The sequence below is a fragment of the Takifugu flavidus genome, chromosome 5 (genome assembly GCF_003711565.1).
Source record: "Takifugu flavidus isolate HTHZ2018 chromosome 5, ASM371156v2, whole genome shotgun sequence".
NCBI classification, from domain to species: Eukaryota; Metazoa; Chordata; class Actinopteri; order Tetraodontiformes; family Tetraodontidae; genus Takifugu; species Takifugu flavidus.
Window position 1 is genome coordinate 6829026 of NC_079524.1, and position 17793 is coordinate 6846818.

At 45.2% G+C, this 17793-nt stretch overlaps 2 protein-coding genes across 4 annotated transcripts; both read right to left on the reverse strand.

Annotated features, from left to right (window-relative positions):
* Positions 1-175: 175 nt before the first annotated feature.
* mat2ab (methionine adenosyltransferase II, alpha b) lies at positions 176-4677 on the reverse strand. 2 transcript variants are annotated; one of them, XM_057032625.1, is made up of 9 exons: positions 4461-4677; positions 3701-3778; positions 3505-3627; positions 3312-3424; positions 3090-3233; positions 2784-3002; positions 2524-2706; positions 2286-2419; positions 176-1910 (listed from the first exon to the last, which is right to left on the reverse strand). In XM_057032625.1, the coding sequence occupies exons 1-9, from the start codon at positions 4549-4551 to the stop codon at positions 1808-1810; spliced, it is 1188 nt and encodes a 395-aa protein (XP_056888605.1). In that variant the 5' UTR covers positions 4552-4677; the 3' UTR covers positions 176-1807. The 2 variants fall into 2 exon arrangements, with proteins under 2 accessions (XP_056888605.1, XP_056888606.1); XM_057032626.1 differs by having other exon boundaries at positions 176-2419.
* Positions 4678-5914: 1237 nt separating this feature from the next.
* inpp5jb (inositol polyphosphate-5-phosphatase Jb) lies at positions 5915-17667 on the reverse strand. 2 transcript variants are annotated; one of them, XM_057032546.1, is made up of 13 exons: positions 17135-17667; positions 13623-14070; positions 13142-13249; positions 12834-12942; positions 10678-10794; positions 9967-10142; positions 9744-9855; positions 9412-9521; positions 9068-9275; positions 8723-8860; positions 8528-8611; positions 8343-8447; positions 5915-8188 (listed from the first exon to the last, which is right to left on the reverse strand). In XM_057032546.1, exons 2-13 carry the CDS (start codon positions 14054-14056, stop codon positions 7880-7882), a joined length of 2010 nt encoding a protein of 669 aa, XP_056888526.1. In that variant the 5' UTR covers positions 14057-14070; positions 17135-17667; the 3' UTR covers positions 5915-7879. The 2 variants fall into 2 exon arrangements, with proteins under 2 accessions (XP_056888526.1, XP_056888527.1); XM_057032547.1 differs by lacking the exon at positions 17135-17667 and adding an exon at positions 14548-14566.
* Between the last annotated feature and the right edge of the window lie 126 nt (positions 17668-17793).

The window sequence follows — 17793 nt, forward strand, 5'->3', positions numbered from 1 at the left end:
TTATCGTTTCAGTCACTGGGAGTAACTAAATTCAATATAAGGTGACCACTTACTCTCATTTCCTGCCCTCTTATGAGCCCAAAATCTTTTTTACAACCGTTCTGAAACTCATTTTCTGGTAATGGTTCCTTTGTGATGTTGCTTTGAGACAGTAAAATGAATAGAACAAACACGGTTATGATGTTTGAAGGAGTAGTTTATTACAGAACATAACGAAACTACCCAGACTAGACATGAAGTGTTACAGTGGGAGCTCCCAGCTCCTCTGGAGAGTCAATGCAGGTCAGTAGCAGGGAGAAAAAGCAAAGGGGACTAAAGAGGAAATAGAAAAGGCACTCTTAACTTACTGTAGCCAACTGGGTGACCTCGAAGTATGGGGGGGGGGGGGGGGGGTACTGTGCAACTCAACTGCCCCTCACACGAGATGGTCATGTAAACACGGCTGGTTTCTCTGTACTACACCAACCAAATGTTGCCATTCCACGAGTGATGACAGGGGAGTTAAAAAATAAAATAAAAAATAAACTGCACCAGATATTTCAATATGCTAAACCATCCAACCTAAGTGATCTACAGTCCACAGATTAATGATTGTATCATTGCCGTCAACAGTAGGCTGCCGAGGTTGACCAGAGCTTTTCTGTACAACACCCCGGCTCCCCCAGCAGAACACCGAAAAAGGGTCAAGTTTAAGGAATTATTCATTTACCAGGTTTGTGTAAAGCTGCCGCCTGACAGCCCGACTTCTCTGTATCCACGCCGGGCCTCAGAACAAATAAATAATGCTGAGGTTGGAGTCCTAGCCAGTAAGACTTGCACTCTGCAAAGCTTGGAGGTGGGTTTCTCTGTAGCTACACCCACCACCAACACACACGCAGAGCAAAAGGCCCCAGACACAAACCATTAAAAAAAAGCCCGTCAATGACGCTTAAAAAAGTACTCCTAAAATTTAATTTCAGCACATCCAATTTTTCCCCATCAAGTATAGCCAATTCATCTACGGACCAGAGCAGCGACATAGCAGCTTCTGACTTTTCTGTATTACGTCAGAAAACGGCAAAGGTCCGTAGAGGCGACTGAAGATTTGCGCTCGTCCCAGAGCTCAAGTTAGGATTTGGCTCTCCCTTTACCCTTCAATGCATAGCATTTTTCGTCACAGAAACGGCAACAACCCTTAACTTTAACTGTGCCATTCTAGCATCCTCCAAAGAGAACAAAGCTAAAAAAGGGATAAAAGGATGCTGGGTCAATGACCAAGTAACTAGTCTGACGATGGAGGAATGTTCAGACTCTCCACTTGGTTAAGGTGATTGATCAGGTGACACCGGTTAGCTATGACATGTTTCTAGCAAGGACATAAAGGCTGTACAGTTCCTTACATCAGTAGCACCAAGAAAGTAACAGGGTGTGGGCCTTTACCCTAATGTTCCACCAGCATGACACAAGACAGACCGACGCACTGATGAACAATGACCGTTGAGGTGAACCGGTAAACAGGGGGCATCTAAATAAACAGGGGAACCTCACCACATGACAACACCAGTGTACGTATGGTGAGTACGAGTTCATGGAACCCACCCAGACACTTTCTAAAGCATGCCGTCAATGACCCAGTGGGATACTGCAAGCAACAGAAGACAGCAACAAGACGAAGGAGTGAGAAGGCAGAGTGGAGGGTGGGGGTGGGGGGGGGACAGTTATAAAATATGCCAATATTATGGAGAGACAAGTGCATTTCACCCCCGGAACCCTGGAGGCTTCTCTGTAGTATACACCAACAGGCCTGGGGGGAAAAAGCTTAACAAGTTTAGTATTTAAGTTTTTTGGGAGTCTCCCATGGGAAGGAGTCTCGGCCAAAGTGGCCATAGGCGGCAGTCCTCTGATAGAGGGGCTTCTTCAGATCCAGCTCCCTAGAATACATAATCAAAATATTTAGCAGCAGTCGCACCCGAAGGTCAAACGATCACATTTACAAACGGGACCTTCAAGGACGCCATCTACACGAAATACTTACCCTGTCAACCCAGAGCTGTGGGTTGACAGCACTTCGTTGACGGAAACACTACAAGACTCAGTTATACAACTGACACGTCTATGCAAGTTTAAAAAAAAAAAAAAAAAACCCATAAAACTCTTCCCTGTTATTCATGCGACTAAAATTGAAAAAAAGAAAATGTCAAACAATAGCCCGATTCAACGCTACGGGCTGGCATTAGAAGGTAACGACAAACACTGAACGAGTCGAACACGACCGAGGCAGCAGACTGGGTCAGGTTATACATTACCTGACAATGACTCCAGGGCGCAGATCAAAATTCCTCTTCACAATGTCCAGCAGCTCTCTCTCACTCTTGTGGGAGGTTCCATAATGGAAGATGGAGATGGACAGTGGGTGGGCAACACCAATAGCGTAGGACACCTGATGCACAAGGTTTGCATTTAAAATAAATCTGTACTAAAACTATTAAAGAAGCCCACATCTTCCTACTCCTGTACACGTGCATGGTTGCCACATCTACACACCTGCACCAGCACTCTCTTGCAGAGGCCAGCCTTCACCAGGGACTTGGCCACCCAGCGTGCAGCATATGCAGCAGATCGGTCCACCTTGGTATAATCCTTCCCAGAGAAGGCCCCTCCTCCATGGGCACCCCAACCACCATATGTGTCGACAATGATTTTACGTCCCGTCAGGCCAGCGTCCCCCTGTGGTAACCGCAGGGTACATCATTATCACATCATTGCTTAGGAGTCAATCTAAAATTTGACCCTCTGCTACTTACCTGTGGCCCCCCGATAACAAAACGCCCACTGGGCTGCAAGTGGTAAACGGTGTCGTCATCCAGATAGATGCAGGGGACCACAGCTTTGATAACCTTCTCTTTCAGGGCCTCTCTCATCTCCTCCAAGCAGATGTCCTCATCATGCTGGACAGAGATGACAATTGTGTGCACGCGCACTGGCAGCATGGCGCCGCGGTCCTGGCGGTACTGGACAGTGACCTAAGAGCAGAGTATATGTGTATATACAAAAACACTGCTGCATATTTCAGGTGGTTGGCCATTTGATGACCGGTGTGATGGATCTACCTGCGTCTTCGAGTCCGGCCGGAGCCATGGAAGAGTGCCGTTCCGACGCAACTCGGCCATCTTGGCATTCAACTTGTGTGCAAGGACAATAGTGAGAGGCATGCATTCCTCCGTCTCATTGGTCGCATATCCAAACATCAAACCCTGCAACGGAAGAAAAGTTACATTATTTACCCCCAAGACGGTCAAATCAAAACTAACTTAAATAAACCAACTACAGACCTGGTCCCCTGCTCCAATATCCTCTTCATTGCGATCAACATGAACACCCTGAGCAATATCAGGAGATTGTTGCTCCAAGGCCACAAGAACATTGCAGGTCTTGTAGTCAAAACCTACAAAAAGAAGCAGCTCAAATCACCATTTTCAAACATTGCAAAGCTAAAAATGTCTCTATATATGCACGTATACACACCTTTGCGGGAGTCATCGTATCCAATTTGACGGATTGTTTCGCGGACTACTTTCTGATAGTCCACGGTTGCGTGTGATGTCACCTCTCCGGCCAAAAGGATCATCCCAGTTTTGGCGACAGTCTCTGAACAGGGGAGAAAAGAAGAATTTAACATAAACCCTTGTCTGGGGTCAACAGAACATGGTCCGTTTCTTACCACAAGCAACTTTGGCATCAGGATCCTGCTTGAGGTGGGCATCCAGAACTGCATCGCTGATCTGATCACAAATCTTGTCTAGAACAACATTTAGACAAAAAAAAAAAAAGCTACTGTGAAAACTGCGAATAAAACAAAAGAAAATGCATGGTGAGAGTAAAAGTGAGACCAATTGGCACGCCCATACGGAACTTAAAGTCACAGTTGCCGGTTCACCATGACTTGTGATAAAAAAGACGGCCTCGCGCGCGCAGGCAACCAATGACCAATGAGAAAACGCCAAAAAAAAAAACTTCAAAGAAAAAAAAATCCACAACAAAGGCGCTCAATGTCGGACCGTGTGTTCCAACACGTTTTAAGGCGATGCGGTGCACGTGTCTCCAAGACGGCTACTCCCAAACACGTTCGGAATAAAAGGAAATTTTTTTTTTTTTTAAAAAAACGCGTTTTATACATCTACATTTTGAAATTTAGGAAATATATGCGTGTATTTTAAGGAAAACGACTGATAAGTTTGCTGACAGGCCAGACACGCGATCGCATCACCTATTCAGCAAGATTAGCTAGCTTCGGTTAGCGAACAGCGCGTGTCCTTAGGACCGGCCCAGCTAGGGAAGAAAAAGGCGCTAGCATGAATAGACGATCGATAATTCCTGAAAATAACCAGAACTTGTATAACACTAATGACGGCGCGACAATTACACGTTTAGCTTTTTTCATACGTTGATGGAGGGGGGGGAGGAAGGTTAGCCGGTCTTACCGGGGTGTCCTTCTCCCACAGACTCGGAGGTGAACAAGAAGCAGTCCTCGTCGATGATGGAGTTATGGAAACCATTTACTTGCCCGTTCATAGTGAAAAATTCTACAAGGTTAAATAAAGCCGTTAGAACTAGCTATGGTTGGACTAGCTTGCAGTATTTTGCGGGACTTGATATTTTTGCTAGTAGTCAACCTGAAGCCTGAACCGCATGGCGCAGAGCTCCTGTATTTATAGTAGAAGGTCAAACGCTCTGACGTCATCAGCTGGACCATACCATTATTAAGGAGGGGGGGGGGGGGGGTAGAACTTTCAAACAGGAACATACTGTATATCACATAATCGCATTGCGACCATACGCACATCAGTGTGCTAGAGTACATGCCCGCGAACACACACACACACACACACACACACACACACACACACACACACACACACAAACCTAAGCGCATTGCTGCTATAAGCGCTTGTTGGACATTGTTTCAAACTGTAGTATTGTTTAACTGTTATTAACGCACGCTTCCTTGGTACAAACAAACAAAAACATCATTTACTGGATTAAAGCAGATACTAGGGATATTATCTCAATGTAACTTAATTATTCTTTCCTAAAAGAAAGCTCTTGCCTTCTCTAACCCCTCAGGCGTTGTCGTGTAATTTAATCCAAAACAATAATAGTGCAAGGGTTCCATTTGATGGCAAGAACTAGGCAGATAGTTTATCTATACCCGAGCTGATTTACAATGGTTTAAAGCAGAGTAATTGGTTCTCTTTGAGAGAGGCAGATGTCTGAAACAAATAAGTTAATTAGGTTTCACACAGGTCCCTGTCCTTTCGCTCAATTATTTTTATGTTGAACATGTTTAACCTTGGGCACTTTTGAGTCAGTGTTTGTGGAAAAAACCAAACCTTTGATTCCTCTCACGTACACGCTGTGTCTGTGTCATTGTGACTCGGAATTCCTGCTCGTACTCATCAAGCTTTTGAAAAGTCACAGTGAATAACAAATACAACTGTAACATTTAAGGTGAATTATTATTACAAGCGTTTTTTAAAAAAATCATGTGTATGTATTCTTTAATTCTCTTGTTTTGAGGAGCAGTTTATTTTAAAAGTGCAGTAGCCTCCTCAAACCTACTAAGCCATTATTATTGACAGCCTGTACCTTTACAGTCTCTAAACAAGCAACCAAACCCATGACCAATGTTGCATCAGGGCAGAACAGTCATTTGTTATTGTGAATTTGCAGGGTGGACACTTTCTTTTCAGAGGTCAAAAGCATGATGCAAGATGCACCTGCTGTTGCCTCCTGCATGATGTGTTGTTAGAATATGTTGCCCTTATGAACCCTCCATTTATTTGAATGTGATATTAATTCTTTGGACAGTATTGAAATCCTTTTGGTACATTGTAAAAAGCAATGGTGCATGAAAAAAAGGTTCTTGTCTCGGCGATCCGTTTCTCCATTTATTGTCTGTCACAGGTCTGCTATATGATTTCACTTTCATTCACAGTTTTACAAAGACCTGAAAACTCGCTACAGTAGAGACAATAAACAAAACATTTGATCTGAAGTTTTTAAAAGAGAAACAAATGTTTCGAGTAGAACAGGAAATCTATCAGTATTCATAATTTCAACATTTCTACTCAATGTTCCCTCACTGGCCAGCAGAATTCAGGCTCATTTAACAGTTAAATAAGAAAATAAAATCATGATTAACATCATCTTTGTGGCATAGATTGTCTCCTACTGTATATTTTCTTAAATACATTGTATTTTTTTTTAAATATAAGCCTATAATTTTCTTTTAATTATTCCACATCATTACAAACATTAACATTCTGTAGACAGCATAATTTTCATAAACATTTCACGACAGATCATCAAGACTGCAGAACTGATCCTATTCATCTAAATAAACTAAAGTAGGACAAAGTGATACAATCTTTAACATGTTCTAAACACGCTACACAAAGATCTAATAATTCTTTCATTTAAAAATGCCCTATGAAATCATTCAAACTATTTTATAACAATATTTTGAGCATCTCACTTTTGTTCAGTCCTTACCTGCATTATTAAAATAATTTTCACTCCCACAATTTTGCTAGAGTCAAAAACAGCACTTTACAGGACAAAATATCACAGTACTGGAATGTAGAGTATGTTTTGCACCAAACCATGCAAATGCAGCCACATCCCATTCACAGTAAGCACACAGGCACACGGTCCAACACAAACATGTCCTTAATCACTCGCATACGCAAACACACACAAGGTTTATAGGCTACAGACACACACTAATGTTGTAGCTACCACCGTACACGCTGTCCTACTCCCCAAAGTACAAAATGCCTAAGATGGTGCAGCCGTGGTCACACTAACAATGCAACACAATGATTTTCACAGGCAGCTAATCACCAGAATCAATGAGATTGGGAGAAGAATAAACAGAGAACTGGTGGAAAAATCATTTCAAATGACCGAATACAGGAAAACGAGACTGCACGCGTCTCCTGGGTCATGTCTCGTTGTAGATTGGACCACTGAAGTTTGACAAGCTGATTAGACGGCTATGCAGTGTCAGCTGACCCTCACCCACTGCCAACTACCACACAGGAAGTCCATTTTATACCCTCACATTTACCCTCCACGCTTACACGTGATCATGCTGTGGCCATTGGTATTGGCCACGCCCCCTGGAGTGTCGTCTCCACCCACTCCACGCCATTCTGATTGGTAAATCTTTTGAAATGCCATCGAGTGTTGCTATGTAATCCATGTGGCCTTTCAGAGCAAGAGCGGTATATGAGCAAAGCCACACCTCTACATCAAACATCAGGAATATTTTACTAGAAACGGAGTGAATGTCGATCGAGCTAGTGATGTGTTCGTGTTTAAATGTGTTTTGAAACACATTCCATGCTAATCACCTGGGTGATCGGTTTTCTGATGGTTTCTCAAAGTAATCTATTGTTCGTGAGGTGTCTATGTCAATAATACTTTGTCTGAAGTGCATTTAAATTGCCTGAATCTCCTTCGCTGATAGTACTTGTCCAGCAGTGCAGTGTTTCAACCCCCCCACCAGGAAATGACAAGTTTGTTTTTAGAAAATTAAGAAGGTACTCTTTGATCCTGCATAGACAAAAATCATTGAGTCCTTCCAAGGTTATCCGCCCTCCCTGTCTGGTTCACACCTGAGAACTGACAAAGGTAGAGGAAACACTGCACAGTGAAAGCTTTAGAAAATTAACTAATATATAATGTGCACAACAACTGAAGGCAAAGTAATCCTTCTGGTTACACCAGATGGTTATTCCTGAAAAGAATGGCAACCGAAGTTGTACATTTCCACAACAAAAAATACTCTGTTGTAGAAATACGGAATAAAAGACACAAGATCCGACTCAGATGCACCTCACTGCCCTTTTTCCTTATCCTCAGAAGCAGAGCCCTGACCGCTGCTGCCCCCTGTCGGTTGACTTGTGGAGTCGCTTTTCGCTGTTGCAGAGGCGCTGACGTCAGTAGCGTTTGGGGCCTTCATTTTGGCCTGATCCGGGCTGCTCGACCGGCTGCGGCTGTGGCTGCGACGGTGGCGGTGTTTGGTCCTGCGTGGGCTGGGGCTGCGGGATCTGGTCTTTGTGAGCACGACGGTGCTGTCATCCTCTGAGCTGAAATCAGAACTGTCTGAAGAGCTGTGCTCGGCAACTGTAGTGGGAAGCTGGATCTGAATCCGGAAGAACAAATACAGATAAGATGGACCGAGGGTAATGAGGGATAATGAGGGTAATGATTAATGAGTAATCAAAACGACAGAACTATAAAAAGCTCCCTTCTACGAGGTCATGTGCTTAACAAAGAAGTGCCTATGTTAGCGTTACCTGGAATGGCTCCGTGACACCAACAAGGGTGCTCATGTTGTTGCTATAGTAACCCAGGATGAAGTCCCCTGAGCCTTTGGGCAATTCCTCTTCAGGAAAGGTTACCTGGAACACACAAGTCAGGCGGTTGCGAAATATGAGGAAAAACCCATCCCTCAGTAGGCTCCAGGCTGGGTCCAAATTACCTGATGTTCTTGTCGATGGAAATCAGCTTCCTCTTGCTTGGCCCACACATATCCCACATAGTCTTTGTGGTGTTTGAAGCCCACCTGAGGGACAGCAGGACGGGCAAAACATTTACTATGCCAATAAATTTATTTTTTCTTTACAAATCAGAAGTGAAAGTTTATTCTGTGTAGTCTTCTCCAGCAGTTATTAACCTTGTACAGTCCAATCCAGTCCCAGGAGCTGCGAGCAAAGTTGGGCGCAACTCTGAATTTGGTCGTTGCATCAGCGATACTGTTCCACTCATCCTCCACCAAGAGCGTGACAAGCGGAATATCCACCTTGTACGGGAACTATAGAAACACTCTTTATTATACTGAAAAAATACTAGAAACCCTCAAAAGAACGTGAATGTCACCCTCATCATCATCGCAAACTAGTAGAATCATCCAAAACTGCATGACTGACAACTTTGTTTAAATCATTTACACCCGCCCAATTTAAAAAACCATTTACAAAAGCAAACTGTAAAAAGTAAACACCTTCCTGAGGTGTCTCACCTGCAGGGTGAAGATGGAGGACACAGGTTTGTGGTCACTGACTGTGTACTCCATGTGACTCCGGTAGCAGTGCTGCGTCACTTTGGTCCCGCTGGTCAACCCTGAAATGGAGCCACGCTTCCCTGCGTTCAGAGCTGCGTTAGCAGGTGCAGTAGCCCTCAGGCGCCACAGGATCCTATCGGTCCAAGCTGGTTTACGCTTTTTCCCACTGGATGAGAAAGAGAAAGAGAAAAGAGAGAGACAACTTAGTAGACAAAACGGCTCTTTGGTGTTCCTCTTCTTCAGAATTACCGGGGCTCGGTTCTGCAATACGTCACTTTCCTGATGTGGATAACTTCACTGACCTGGTGTCATATGTATCTGTTCCAACATCAAACTTGTAGGTTGGCGGAAATTTAAGTGGGCCTTCCTGGAAACCCTCTAACACTGTCTCACTGTCTTTCGCCATGTTGAGCTGTAAAAAGCAGAATTCTTATTTAATCAGTCACTCTTTGAGAATGTCGCCCTCTAGTGGCAATAAAGATGATGTATTGAAAGTTAAAAAAAGGAGCAATATCAACATGGAATACTACGGATGAACCTTCATTGAACACTCTTTATATTCAAGAAAAGATGCAATCAGCTGCAGCAGGTCAGCAGATATTTCAAGGCAGGCCACAGGAGGATTTATTCTTACCTGATCCTTTTCCCACAAAATTGAATACTTGTTGTTATCAATGGCAGATTTCACCACTTGCATATCCAGATCTTCAATGCGGAAATTTAGATCTCCAAACCAGAACACCACACTGTGAGAAACGTTATTAAATGAAGAAAGTCAAGTGTATAATAACTTCTGTAATGACACCATTACTTCTGTAATTACGCTTGTGATGATGGTGCACGTATTGCCGACGTACTCGTGGTCAAGGACCCCAGAGGCAGCCTGACCCTCGAACTGCTGCTGCTGCAGGATGCTCTCAAAATCCTCCATGCGCTGATCGGAGTTTTCCATGTGAGCCGGCAGGTGGCAGTTGAGGAAGCAGATGGTGTGACCGAACACTGACATGCGCGCACTCACCCCACCTTTATTCCCCTGGAACATCAACCATTAATCTAAGGTCAAATAAATAAAAGGGATTGCATTTAATCATATCATTTGAATGTTTCCCATGGTTAGATTGAAAAGTGTCTGCCCCTGCTGCAGCATAACAGGAAGTTCACTCATCACACACACATTAATACTTAATGCCAATGGGAGAGTACACAGCCAGGGGCAGATCGAACCTGTGAAATGCCTCCTACTGTGACTTCTATCTACCGCTGTGCCCCAAAAAAAACCAAGAAAAGTTTCTGCAGACGTGATCTCAGATTCCTTCGTTTCTACCTTAATGTGTTTTATATACTTGAGCCCTGATACGTTCGCTATGGTCAACCTAAATTCCATAACTTTATTTTCCCCAATATGGTAAAAGTATATGAAACAACATAAGGGTAATAAGTAAATGAGAACAAGAGATGATGGCGTGACTGGTGGCCGTCTGCTCCAACATAGTCGAGGGATTAAAATGACAGTAGTTGCTAAGTTTACTGGTGTTTTGGTCACAGACTGGTGCCAGCTGTCATCTCACCCAGTAACCCCCCAGGCCAGTGCGAGTGGTTTCAGTCTGGACCCCGCGTAGGAAGGGCAGATGGAAATATTTGGCGAAGATCAGCAGCAGCAACCCTTGCATCCGCTGGGAAGCAACCTGCAGGACAGACGGGATGAATGAAATACACACAGTTACAGCAACATGCTTATAGTTGGTGTTTTAACTTGCAGGAAACTTTCCAGTAAACCAACGCTCCAAACCCAGATTTGCTGTGCACCCCTGCTTCAGTTTCCCTCTCGACCCACTAACATTTCCACACTTTCCCCTGGAGGATCCTCCATTTTAGCTTTCCCTCTACATTATGTCCTGCACTTTAAGGAGGTCATAGTTTGTGGTCCGCCCTCTCTCTGGAAACGTACCACTCTCCAGAGAAAACATGATGTTCCCACTGCAGGCACTTGATGGTCGGACCGTTCTTTTCTCCCATTCTTTCACCATCATCTTAATAATTAGCTTCAGCTCGTGCATCAGGATGCAGATTTAGACATTTTTGCACCACTCATATCAGACACCAGCGGTCTGTTCAAACGTGATGAGGCATTTGTCTGCAACATCAAGCCCCTCCCCAGATATTTCTGTACGCTCCCCCGCTGTTGATCTACACATCCCAACCCCCAACTGCTGGCCCAACAAGCATGATCACTCTCTACTCTGAAATGCCCTATAGGCAGTAACAAATCCACGTGACCCTCGCTTGTGTACAAACTACAAATTTGAGTAACTTTGTTGTGTAATAGACTCTTGCATAGACAGAGTAAGTGTGTTTTGGTACATATGTGCGTGTGTGTGTGTGTGCGCGCATACGTGCACATGTCTAAAGCATATACCTTTGACTGAATCTACTATAGTGGACAAGCCTTACTTATCAGCATCACTGAACATTAAAAGAGCTCCTGAAGGCTGCCATAGTACATTTTGTCTCTGCAGAAAAGATATTTAATCCTAAAGACAAGTGCGTGCGTGTGCGTGTGTGTGTGTGTGTGTGAGAGAGAGAGAGAGAGGCAGAGCGAGAATGTGAAAAGAGTGAGAGACTTGTGTCTTATAATTATCTGTGTGTTTGACCTTGTATGGCACGCACGAATGAAGAAACGAACTGGAAATAACAAGTGTGATGTTTGTGGCTAGCTTCAAAAACTGGAAGAAGTTCAGTGCAAAACAAGCAGTGTCCCTTTTAATCTCTAACTATCGTCCTTTTTTACTGCACAATCATCACTTACAAACCACATGAAAAGTCTTGGAGCAAATTCAATATAATGTGCCAAATGGCAATGAGAGATTAGAGCCAAAAACACATTGAGCACTTTGCTAATTTGTTGCTGACACGAAAAGACGTGACAGAGATGATCAGCAACGTATAAATAGATGGACAAAGTGTCTGTTTAGCACTGCGTTGCTGCGCTAAAGTGCCGATTGCAGAGAAGTCTGTTGTGCTTTCAGCAGTTCCAGTTTAGAGCCGACTCTTGGAGAGCAGTGGACAGGACCTGGCACTATCATGAAGCACAAAAACAGTCAAACGGCAGCGACTTCAAGGTTTTAACTAGCGTAGCGGAGCACGAGATAGCTGGAGGACAGCATCAGTGTCACTGTCAGGGGACCATCAACACTGACAACGACATGATCCAAAAATAAAACAGCATCCTAGGAGACATTTGTCCAGCTCTCTCAGCTCAACAGCTGATTCACTTTCTGGCTCACAGCGCCAACAGAGCCAAGAGCCAGACAGGGAACTACTTCAGCCATGCTGTGTCCTTAGATATGGAAAACAAGGGAAACTGTTACAGAGAGAATAACAATCAAACCATCGTTTCCCTAAATATTTGAACTAAACTGAAGATCATTTTTGTGTAAATACTGGAGTTTTCAGATCTTTCGTATATATATTAAAACATATATGTTGGAGGGTGTGTCTCGACTCCAAATACGTTGGTGAAACACTGAGAGGAGAGATAATGCAGAGTGAGAAGATAACAGATAGTGCCTGTTAGAAACAATCCCTCTGTCCATTGCTCGGGGCAACAAAATGAGCCTAATTTGCAGCAGGGAGCAGAGATATCGTCAGGGATGAATCTGCGTTTGTCTGAGCATTTCACTGGGAGAGGATGCATATGTGTTGATGGTAGGAAGCCATGACTGACCAGCACGTAACCGAAGGGGCTGAGTCTCTCCATGCAGACCTCGCTCCACTGGTCTGTGAAAAGGACATCCTTCAGTCTTTTGTTAATCATAGAGTTCACTTCCTGCAGCCTGGGAGATAAATGAGACGCAACAATGAGATTCAGGAGCTGATGAGTGGGCAATTCAACAGAGGCATAATAAATGGAAGAACCACTGCGCTTCAGGATTGAGCAAGACCGCTAATGAAGGGACGGGTTAAAAGGAGACAAACAGTAAATGGACACTTCAGTGTCTGGAGTGGACATCTAGTGCGCCACAAAACACTCACCCAATAATGTACATATCTGTGTTTCCATCACCCACATTCAGCCCCAGCAAGGAGGTGATGTCATCAGGCGGTGTGGCTGAACCCACGTTCCAAGTGATGATGTGCACCCTGTTACAAACGGATGTTATATAACGTGAGTTATGAGCATCGGTGTCCAGCACACCTCGGCATCAGAAACCCAAGCGGATGTACAGCAGATTAGGACAGATCAGTCCCGAACAGAAAGAGATGAGAACTGTTAACAGAATAGAGACATTTAAAACGCTACATCGAATGTGGGATCTGTAGTCTCAGTTTAGGAAGACCTCAAAATGAAATGAAAAGCTGCTTTTAAATTTGATTTGGTCGTGTTTGGACTTGCAGGCGCCCTTCAGTGTGGAGTGTCAGTGTCTAAAAATAAATGCTATGCCAGTCTTATCGTTCCCAGCTGAGACATGAAGAGACACAGGAGTTGGGACACACGCAGCTCGTGGGAACTTGCCTGAAGTCCTCCATGGCCTGAGCTGGAGTATCGGCAGTACCTGCGACAGACAGAGCTCTCAGAGCATGAGGGTTCAGGTGAGGAGGTAAGGGCCTGCTAGTGGGTGGGTGAGGGACCGAGGCAGCCCTCACTGGGTGGTGCCCTGGACCTTTAGGACCGGCAGTACGAGGGGGTTTTGGGTGACTTGCACCAGTGCCATCAGGAGCGGACTCCTCCTCGTTGGCCACAGCTGCAGGTTGTTCTTTGGCCTCACCCTTAGGTTCAGAGATATCAATAGAACCCTCAACTTTGGCACTTCTCTGAGGCCGCCGAGGCCTTGCTGTGGCTGGAGGGTGGGTGCTGGAGGTGTCTGCTGCCGCCTGAGCGACCGCCGCTGCAGCTCCATTTGGGTCGTCCTGCTGGGCCTGACTTTGGTCTGAAATATCTTGGTCCATTTCACAGGAATTCTCTAACAAAGACAACAGAGACCAGAGCACACAAAGAGATTACTGCCACTCAAATATTAATGTGCACCAACAAAATGACAGGTACGTTCAGATGATGAATCATGGGACACTAAAGACGACTCTGTGAGTCATTCCGGCGCCCGCCATGACTCTTCCATTACCTGCCTTCGTTGCTTGAAACGAATGAACAAATTCATGAGAAAACAGCATAAAAATACAGACATAACACAGAGACAATAATGAATTCATTTTCCAACCCTCAACGCATTTACATTAAAAAATGATAAGAGAAAAATAACAGTTTATCATCCTCTTTGATTGCGGCTCGGCTCTTCCTGCCAGTCTTCCAGTAACCACGGAAATGCTCAGTCAGTTCAGATTAGCTCAAACCGTCTCGCTCCATGCTAACACGAGGACACGCTGCGCGGTTCAGAACAACAACAATTCAACAGACAGCATGGAATAAACAACATACAAACCGGGAGCAGCAGAGAGTGCAGAGGAAGAGGGCAAGACCGGAGTAATCGGAGTGCTCAGTCAATTATTGTGTGAACATGTTGTATGTGTGGTGCAGACGATGAAACAATGTTAAAGCTGCAGTGCAGCCTGACCCTGACAACTGTCTGAAACGGGCAGCGTGGCTGGAGAAATGGCCACACAGGTAACGAAGACCTCATGATGAATGGCAAATATCAATAACACTGGTCAGATGGGAACCCTCAAAGACAAAACAACAACAAAGCAATCAAAAACAGTGAAGCTTTAACGGACACAAGACACTAAGTGACAATTATTCACATGACCTTGACTGATGGAGACCCCCCCCCCCCCCCCCCCCCCCCCCTTCCCCATTGTAGTGTAAAGAGCTGCCGCTGCAGCGTAGACCCGGTAACATGTTGGTCATTCAGTCCACCAATAAACGGGTGTCTGGCTGGACATGGCTCTTCCCTATGGTCCATGTATGGCATTTAGGAGGGGGTGTTCTGAGGAGAGGCGGGAGGACCGTTGGACACACGTGGGAGTGGGTGGGTGCAAAACGAGATGAGGGAGGCGAGGAAGGGAGAGCGGAGGGAGACGGTCCATTCAGTGGCAAACACCGTGTCTTTGCAGACTGTCTCTAAATTGATCTTCACACGTTTCCCTCTGGCACCGTCTATTTTTCCCAAGCACTAATCCGCCCCCTCCCCTTCATTTTACCGTCCTATTTCTATAATCCTTCCTCTACCATCTTCTCTCACACTCCAACACCTTCACTGCACTGAATCACTCACCCCACCAATTAACTTTGCCCTTTTTTGCACCACCCTGACCCAAAACCATCAGATTTCTTACTCGTCCTGTTACCCTTGTGCTCAGAGTCGACATTTGTGTTCCTCCAGCCACGTGCACGGCATCGTTCCCTTCAGCCCCTGACATCGTCAACATGCCAGAGTCACAACCGAGCGCACACAGATCCCAACCTAAACCATGAATACATGCGGCCAAAAATAACACAGACAGGGAAAGCCTGGTCCGTCCTTTTCTCCTGGAAACAGCCGAGTTCCACGACCCATTCCGATTCTTCTCACATTTACAGAGCAGAGAGTGGAAGGATGTGATAAAAACAAATGTGTCATGGTGTTTATGTGCACCCACTCCAGGGTGTGAAAGCTGAGAGCGCCAGCGGCCATGCGGCGTGTCCCAAACAGCAAGATTTTGCTCATCAGATGGGAACATTTTGATGACTGAATCAGAGTTTTATGCCTTCGTCTCTTGCCCCGAATGGCATTTTTAGTGACACAACCGCAATATGGTGATCTAACTGATGATAAACCATAATGTTCATCACTTCCTCAGTGTCTAATGAACTCACAGCCAGGTAGTGAGCTGAATCTCAAACCCTGTGATAATAATTATGACCCGTGCAGAAGTTACATTTGGTTTCCGACAGTGTCACAGACTTCCATCACTTCCGTTTATTCACACGTTGTGGCGGCCAAACCCTCAGAATCAAATGCTGAAGACACATTCTGACAATATTAAGCGTACGATTTCTAAAATTAAACTGTAAGATGAGTTCAGCTGACACAAACTGTGAATGACACTTAAGAAGGACGGAGATTTTAATTTTATTCAATAACGCTCTGTCCTTGAACTCCCAAGTGCGACAGGCCCATTGAGTGGCCATTTATGCGATTGCGTCCCAAATAAGTTATTAATGAAAATCTAAATGCATGTTCCATTCAATTGCAGGCTTTGCGATACAACACAGCGGACCAGGTAAAACCTCCCTCGGTACTTTTGTCATGTTGTATTACAGACCTGCGTGAGAAACAAATGTGCGATTATTGTATTACTGTGTCGTCTGTGCAGAAACAACTGACCAGTAACCTTTAACAAAAAGGCTACCGATGCATTGTGCTGTTAAATACCATGTTACATAAACAGAACAGGGCAAGTAGTCCAGTTCCTGCAGACACTCGCACTCAGCCAACGACAGGATAGAGTGTAATACATTTTAGAATCATTTGCAAGACAAATGAATGGTGCGTCCGTTGAGAAAAGGTCAGGGAACAATACCAAATATGGCATAAGATGATAAAGCTCCAGCTTTTGGAAACAAGAGGATCAAGGTCATTACTCAGTGTTATGCCATCATCAGATACAATAAATTGTTTTGGTGCAGGTGTGTGTAAGTGTAAGTGTGTGTGTGTGTGTGTGTGTGTGGTGTGTGTGTGTGTGTGTGTGTGTGTGTGTGTGTGACACAGGGAGCGGGACAGACACAGACAATGATTCATCTTTCCAGCTCTGAGAAAGGTGTTAATCATTTTAAATTACAAGGATGTCTACGCCAAACAAAATGGTGTAAGGCTCAACTTTCACCTGCATGTCTGCTATCACCCGATCCGCAGCACCCTGAGCAGCCGTTAAGTAAAAGTAAAGGTAAACAACATTTTATTTTTGGTAAAGATCTTTACCCCGTCACTACTACCAAGGATTAAAAAAGACCGGTTGTGATCTCCCGTTATGCATTCCTCCACAGGTTTTGACGCAACACCCGCCTGTAGCTGATTTTTCATGATTTACCTGTTCTTGTTAACGGCTTAAACAGGTGATGGATGACCAGCCAAGCGTTGGTGCAGATGGGGGGGGGGGGGGGGGCGGTTAGTCCGGAGCCTGGAGGATGTGACACGGGTGAAGTTTCCCTTCCTGTCGCCTCCCAGCTCAAACCATTCCCCGGCTGCCTTCCTTCCCTTCTCCGTGCGGCGATGACAGCAAGCAGGTGTTTTTGGGAGCGGACCCAGGCGCAGATAACGGCGGGCAGGCTACATGTCAGAGGCACGAACCTCCTCCTCCTCCTCCTCCTCCGCCGCCGCTGCTTTTAAAGACACAGTGCGGAAGCGCTCGGCAGCGCGAGCTGAGTCTGCAGCACGCTCGCTCCTCGTGCCCTACAAATCGTGAACGTCCGGGACGGCGCGAGGGAGAGGGGGAGGAAGTGGGTGCGCTTCCGTAAACAGGCGGCCGTTAATCAGTCAGCGATACTAGCCGATGATTACGCGAGTCCGATCATGGAACTACATCGGGTGGACTAAAAACATTCAATCCGCCGCTAACATGGCTTCCATCTGAGCTGCATGGAGTCTGCCCCCCCCTACCCGTCCACTGGCGCGCACAGTCTCGACAGTCGTTTACATGGCAACGTGACTGCGGAGCGAATTAAATCATAAATTAGGTCGAAGGTTGTG